The sequence below is a fragment of the Hippichthys cyanospilos genome, chromosome 10, assembly GCF_059441005.1.
Source record: "Hippichthys cyanospilos isolate Australia breed blue-spotted pipefish chromosome 10, RoL_Hcya_1.0, whole genome shotgun sequence".
Taxonomy (NCBI): Eukaryota; Metazoa; Chordata; class Actinopteri; order Syngnathiformes; family Syngnathidae; genus Hippichthys; species Hippichthys cyanospilos.
The window spans coordinates 2,825,017-2,832,520 of NC_142378.1; the positions used below are offsets into that span (position 1 = coordinate 2,825,017).

The 7,504-nt window shown below is 39.0% G+C and overlaps 1 protein-coding gene across 2 annotated transcripts; it reads right to left on the minus strand.

The window, feature by feature from the left end:
• Positions 1–249: 249 nt before the first annotated feature.
• On the minus strand, positions 250–7,316 carry mutyh (mutY DNA glycosylase). 2 transcript variants are annotated; one of them, XM_088425759.1, is made up of 15 exons: positions 7,139–7,316; positions 6,288–6,418; positions 6,104–6,143; positions 5,967–6,040; positions 5,864–5,905; positions 5,718–5,786; positions 4,786–4,899; positions 4,630–4,727; positions 4,047–4,191; positions 3,037–3,124; positions 2,772–2,954; positions 2,041–2,189; positions 1,569–1,718; positions 632–682; positions 250–523 (listed from the first exon to the last, which is right to left on the minus strand). In XM_088425759.1, the coding sequence occupies exons 1-15, from the start codon at positions 7,242–7,244 to the stop codon at positions 434–436; spliced, it is 1,530 nt and encodes a 509-aa protein (XP_088281885.1). In that variant the 5' UTR covers positions 7,245–7,316; the 3' UTR covers positions 250–433. The 2 variants fall into 2 exon arrangements, with proteins under 2 accessions (XP_088281885.1, XP_088281884.1); XM_088425758.1 differs by having other exon boundaries at positions 5,718–5,789.
• Positions 7,317–7,504: the final 188 nt, after the last annotated feature.

Below are 7,504 nucleotides of genomic sequence, written 5' to 3' on the forward strand. Positions count from 1 at the left end.
ATACATCATTCATATTATTTATGTTTATATTTTACATATCTAAATTTATATGATTTATTTATGTAGTAATTATAGTTATTATTCATTTACAGTAGTACCTAATAAAGTACATGACTCACATTGTCAAATCAAATTTCTCCATTGAAACAAATTCAACTAATCTGTTACAGCTTCACAAAAAAAAAAAAAACACCACCATTTTGGTAAGGTTTTTATTAGGAAAAAAATAACACTTTATCGTATAAAAAACATTAGAAGAAAAAAATCAAAAGTTCTAGGTTCGTGATCCTTGGGGGTTACAGAATATTTTCCAGATTTTTTTTGGTGGGACACACATTATTATGGTCTGTTTTATTCAAACAAATTTCCAAGAAAAATGTGGGGGAATGTGTATGAATTTCGAGGCAAATGTTGACATTTGTGTGCAGAATTCTCAGGCAGGTTCCTGCTTGGCGGTCTTGAAGAAAGTCGTGAGCGACAGCTGCTTCTTGCCAGCAGCCTTCCTTTTGCCTTCCTTTTGTCTCTTTGTGAGACACGTTTGACAATTATTATTATGATATCATATCTAAAATGGCACAGTAAGGCCAAATGAAACATTCAGGTCCAAAGAACTTCAAGAAAAAAAACTTACCGGAAAGTTTTGCTCCTTGTCAAGCCTGGCAGAGTCACAAAGCTTCAAAATCTGCATAATGGACGCTCACGTTAAAAATAGAAAAAAAATTGAAATGCAGTCTTGAGATACAAAGAAATCAAGGTATCGGTTCTTAGTATCGGTATCATTAAAAACAGTGTTCTTGAATCAGTTTGTGAGAAAAATGAGATTAAAAATATCACGCATATATTCTTTATCCTCTGCATTTTTTGTACGTATATTAGAGTTTGAGATTTTATCGAACAATGTTTAAGGTTTTAACTTTTCAAAGTCGGGATTTGAAACTTGTAATTGGGGCTTCAAGATGGGCTTTGGATTTGATGTTGGAGATTTGATGAATTTTTCATATTAGAATTTCAAAGCCAGCATGAGTCTTTAAAGTAGGTGCAAAGGTTTTAAAAATTAAGGTTAAAATAAGGGTTAAGATTTCTAAAGTAGGGTTTCAAGACAGGGTTTGTGTTTGTTTGTTTTTTTTTAATTAATTTCAAATAAAGTTTTTTGGTTTGACGTTATGTTGCAAAGTTAAAAATCTTGGAAAATATTGCTCTTTCTATAAAATTATTTATCTTTTTTTCATTTGCGTATCACTAGTAAGTATTCAAGAATTGAATAGTGGTACTAGTAATGATCTGGGGAAAAAAAGTGGTAGCAATTCACAAGCATATATTCTTTATCTTCTGCAAAGAATATGTTTGTGTTATAAGCGTGATGCTACACAAATCAGAAGAAAAATTGGAGGAAAAAAAAGTGTATACAAAAAAAAAAGTGGCACGAACTGTATCATTTTCCACACTCAATGATGTCCATTTTTTGAGGTACACGCAAAGGTCACGAAACAAACTCGTATCTCAAGGCATATCCCAATATTTTGTGCTTTTTAGATGTGAATTTCATTTTGTAACTGGAGGAAGTGAACCTTTTTGACTCCCGTGGACACGGCGGCCTCCTGCAGCGCCGACCGGCCGATCCAACGCGCGTCACTGGTCCGCAGAGGCGCCGGGACGTCTCCCAGGTGAGACGTGTGGACCACGTACGTCTGCTGGATGTGTGAGAAGATGTGAAGCACCTAACGCAATGAGGACGTGCACACAGGGAGACAAAAAAAAGTTGGATTCTTTTATTCTGGTTTGGAAAAGTTCCAACCAATTGATTTGTGTCCATTATTGTGGACATTTGTTTTGCGCAACATCTTTTGACTCAATTAAGTCCTAGTGTCCTCAGACGAGGACATCCAGCCCTTTTCAAAAGCGTCTCAAGTGTTTAAATGGGATGCAATTCACTTTGCGGTCTCGCTGAGACAAAATGGACACAACAGTGGACATACGCCAAAGAAAACATGAATTTTGAATGATCAAAGGAAATCATTCGTGCAAATTTTGAGGCCTTACTTCTCCCACATAATGGAGGGAGGCGGAGGTCAACGGCGCTTCCAGATGTTTGTCCAGTTGCGCGCACAACGCCATCTTGTGCTTCTTTTCGGAATTGTCCCCGTCCTCCAACACAAGGCTAGGAAACTCCCACAAACCCGCCAGCAGACCTGACAAGAGACGAAAAAGAGAAAAAAAAAAACTATTAAATGAATGAAGTAATTCATTACTTAAGCATCCAAAGTAATAATTTACTTAAAGTGTTTTTTTGGTGCAGGTAATTAGCTAAAGCCATTTTTATTTTATCTAATAATAATCACGATTATTTTGGTCAATATTGAAATCATAGTAGTAATCACAACTATTTATCATGTTTGGTCTATTTATTGCACTTTAAAAAAACAGTATATATATAAACAATGCTTCAAGGCTTAAAAAATGACTGAAATAATGATCAAATAAAATAAATTAAGTAAATAATAATTATGGCCAAAACTTGGCACACGGGGCAACACAGCTAAAAAAAAAAAACTTGCCAAGAACCAATGAAAAAACAAGCCTACTGAGAACCAAGCACATTATTTACCTTTAACGTTGCCCCCTGGTGGTAGGATGACAAAGTGCTTGAATTGACATGTACGGTAGCTTGATTTTTAAATCTTAATATCGCAGAGGATCATCTGAATTAATCGTGGCAGCCAAAATCTCGATCGCGATTAAAATTCCATTCAAAACAAAGCGAGTATGTCAACCTTTCTTTGGTCTTCGCACCAGCAGGAACTCGTCGCGGCCTCCTTCTCCGTGTCGGGTCAGCACGCAGGTCAAAGTTCGCTCCACCCTTGGGGGTTTCTTGGCCGGCTTTCTCGGGAAGTTCTGAACCCCCAAATCCTCGTCCCAAGGCTCAGACGGACACAGCGGACAGATTCCGACGCCGCCTGAGCAAGACGGACGCCGCGTTCAAAAACAAAAAGGAAAAAAAGATGAAAAGTCCCATGGGGAGAAAAGAAGATGACCTACTGCAGTCTTCGATGTCCGCAAGTGCCGCAGGCGTCGTGTTCTTCTCTCCAAACAGTTTCTTGGAATTCTGCTCGCGTTTGGCTTGGACCTAAACCAAGTTGTCAAACTCATTTTAGCTCAGGAGCCACATAGCCCAAATGCTATCAAACGGGCCTGGTCCCAATTCGCAGCAAACAGTGGCACTCAACTGGAAATGCATTGTTGGAAAAAAAGTATATATACATACACACATTTATTTATGTACTTTTCTTTCTAAAGATAGATGAAGTAAAATAACTTCTTTATGTTTCCCTATATTGTATATCTCAAAATTCACCAAGCAATTTCGCCTAAATTGCATGAAAAGAGTGACAATGTTTACTGATATTTTTTCCATTTGTCCATAAAATAAATATTTTGTATAGAGCACATGATAAGATAATCTATAAATGCAATGAATAGCAAAAATCCAGTGGGAGTAAAATGCCTCAAAGTAAGTAGAAATTGGACTTCTTTTCAAGGAGTACAGTGAAGTGCAAAAAAATAAAAAATAAACAGAATTAAATGGTGTAGTGTCTCATTTTGGACACAGGGTGGCACCATGTAATGACATACATGATAAAAGAAGTTGAAAACTCACAAAGAAGAAATCGTGAGGTCACGTCAAAATGGGAAGCGCTGTATGCTAAGCTAAGCTGCAAATAAATTGGCCGCCCCTGCCTATTGTGAATCTCTTCGGGGCGATCGAAGGATTTTACCTAGCTGAGCTGTAGCGTGACGAAGCTAGATGCTAACGCTAACGAGAATGCTAGTGTAGTCTTTCTGTCACAATTGGTCATAAGAATATTTGTCTATTGATTACAGATACCCTAACGGGTTCAGTCTTTTTATTGTTTTTAATACTTCAAAAAAATGATGTTATGGGCCGGATTAATTTTTTGGGGGGCCGCGGGCTGCACGTTTGACGCCCAAATGATTTATAACACTGGCAAGTGCATGTCAAGAAACTTAGGAGCTGGGCTTGATTGTACCTTGAGGTAAGAGCGGCAGTGAGAGCGGACAGGACACTGCTCGCACAGGGGTCCCTTTGGGGTGCAGACTCGGGCCCCGAGCTCCATCATGGCCTGGTTGAAGTCCCCCGCTCGCTTTGGGTCCACCAGCGTATTGGCCAGAGACCTCAAAGACAAAAACAGGATAAGAAAAAAATATATATAAACACCACCACTAGTCTAAACGCAACATTTTGAATTATTGATTTGAATTATGAAGCAAAATTCATCTGTTTTTAATCAATCATAGTGGGCGGCCATTTTGTCACTTTCTATGGGCTGTAATGAAAAAACATTGTTCGGGGCTCAAGGAACCAATCATGACTCACCTTTTTTCTGTGTTTGGTCATGTGACCGGCCCTAGCTGTGTTATGATTGGTTGATAATCTTTCTTCTATTTATTGTTCATAGTGGATTTAAAAAATACGCACCAATGGTAGCAAAGCTCCTAATGTTGTTGTATAGCGGCTATAAAATGACTCTGAGGGCATTCTATTTTATTCTATTGTGTTTTCTACTGGACAATCAGATGTGAATTGGATTTGAAATCCGAGAAGGGACTCACCAGAGCGCCTCGGTGACGGCGGGGCCGGTGCAGTCGGCCCCGATGGCCCTCATGCGGCACAGGACCCGGGTCGCGTTGCCGTCCACGGCTCCGCCGACCTAGGCGACGAGAGATGAGGTCACTTCCTGCCGGGAAAGGCGAGGCGCGAGGGCCGACCTGGCCCAGCGCGATGGAGCCGATGGCGGCGGCCGTGTAGCGGCCCACTCCCGGCAGTTGTCTCAGCAGCTCGTCCGCGGTGTCGGGCATCTGGCCCTTCAGCTCAGACATCACCTGGAAACACGCAAAAGTGTCTTCAGAATCACAAAAATATGGAATTTATACTCATTCACTGCCAAAGACGTATTTTTACGTTTTTTTTTTTTCTTTCGGGCATTCAATCCCACCGATATGCTGTATTTATGTATTATGTATACATGTCTAAACATATCTGGTCAATTGGAGAAAAAATAACAAATTAGCTATTAAAGTAATCAAGTGCTTTATGTACTCAAGTACTACATTGATTACATTAGGTACTCAATTATGTAGTTGAGGTACTCAAGTATTAAATTGATTAATGTAGGTAATAAAAGTACTAAAGCTATTGATTACTTACTGTAATAAAGTAATCTATTACTTTAGGTACTTGTTAATGGGGCTCAAATTGCTAAGAACATATCTAATGTAATCACTTATTTAGTCTACTTAGTAGTGTACTTAGTCTACTTATTATCTATTGTAGTTAATCACTTTAGGAACTAATTAATCAATCAGAGTACGAAACAGATGTTTACTTTATAGAATGGAATAAATTGTTCACTTTAGTCTTTATTTAAAATAATCAATGAGTCTAGGTGTGAAAGTAATTCATTTTTTAGGTACTAAAGTCCTAAAAGTAAGTAAAATACTTAAAGTAATTGATTACCATAGTACTCAATTGCTGAAATAATGACTTTGGTACCAGCCATTTTTAGATCTTCCTTTACCCAAACACTTGAAAGCAAAGTGAAAAAGTTTGAAATAAGTACCTGGGATTGAATGTCTGGATTTAAAAAACAAAAACGTAAAAATGTGTCTTTTGTGTTGTCAAAACAGAGCTCATAATTCACCTTTTGGGCACCCTCATGCAGACGCCTCCCCCGCGAATAGTAGCCAAGGCCCGCCCACATTTGATTCACCTCCTTCAAAAGAACAAAATCAATCAAATCAATTCATTTTTTTTTTTTCAAGCAAGATCAGAAGCTTAAGCGCTCACCTCCAGCGTGGCGGCTGCGAGATCCGAAACCGTCGGCCAACGCTGAAAACAACGCAAAATCAACAAAGCGATGACATCACCACCCGCAAACTAAAACGTCTACCTTCATCCATTTTGTGTAGTAATCGATGACGGTGGCCACTTGCGTCTGTTGCAGCATGATCTCCGACACCCAAACTTCAACAGGGAAAGACCGAAACGTTAAAAGACGTCGATGGCACCGGACGGGTTTTAACGTACCTGCGTATGTTCTTATGTTGACATCGGGCTCTATTAATGCCTGTTGGGTAACATAAGATACAATCAAGTATGCTCAAACAAGCAGTGGAATTTTAATACAGTTCCACTGCAATAGCGCCATCTAGATGAGTCACAGGGGCTTCATGAAGCTTCATTTACAAATTACCATCAAAATATTTCATACCAGAGTCCTCCATGGCAATTCTCTCTTCTCCAGGTCGTACCAGCTGAGAAGTTGAGTTCGCAGGCGGCTAACATCAGCAGGCTGGCAGAATGTGTGGTAGGCAGGGGGTAGTACTGCATCCGAGGGTTCTTCTGAAAAAAAGTCGTCGTGATTTAACAAAGGATGGTCGCCGCCATGTTGGCACAAGGAGGAAAAGAAATTGCATTTTAATTCAGAAGTGGTAGGATTGTAGCCAAATAGCTTGCTGATTCGCTTTAGTGACAGAAAGTCACGTTAGCATTAGCATCCTCGCGCTGTTGCTCAATGCAGGTAAACATTTTCTGTCATGTATGTCACTACGTGGGAGCCACCTAGTGTCCTAAACGAGACACTGCAGCAGCATTTTATTCAGTTGAATTTTCTTTGCGCTTCACTGAACTCCTTAAAAAAAGTTTTACAAGCACATACTTTCACTGGGGCATTTTCCTTCAAGTCGATATTTATTCAGTGTATTATTTATTTAAAGAAACGTTTATTTTTAGTTCATCGTATGTGTTCTATACAATATATGTATTTCATCATTATTATACCCATATATAATTCATGCAATTTAAGGAAACATTTTTATTTTGGTTTACAGAAAAAAGTTGACTTATGAGAATAGATTTTTTCCCATGTGACCCTCGGACTAAAGTGAATTTGACAACCCCAATTTGGGAGATATGACTTGCAGCTAGATCGTAAAAAAGAAAACATAAAATGACCAAGCCTCTATGTGTTCGAAATGATCTGGATGAAAATGAAGAACTTATTTTGCACACTGAGCAGACTTGATGTCGATCAATCTTATTTTATCACAGGGAAATGATTACCGTCCTTTCCGAGCGTCCTCTGGCGCTTCCGCTTCGGTTTCGCGTTTTGCACCAGTTCGGCAGCTTCTTTTTTAACCCTACGCATCATCAAACGCGACGCACACATTCGAAATTTTAAAATTAAAAGGGATTATTTCATTCTACCGTCACTGTTTATAGCAGGAACACTTCCACTCGCGCTACTTTAAAGTAACGCCCCTGGATCGGCGCTTGTCCAATCAGGTGCGAAGGAAAACTTGTAATGTGACGCCATATCCGGCAAAACAAAACCTGAACTTCCGTGAACGTAAATTAAGTCAATATATAAATGTCTAGAACTGTACAAAATATAATGGAAATACGGTATTTTAAATTTAAATTCATGTA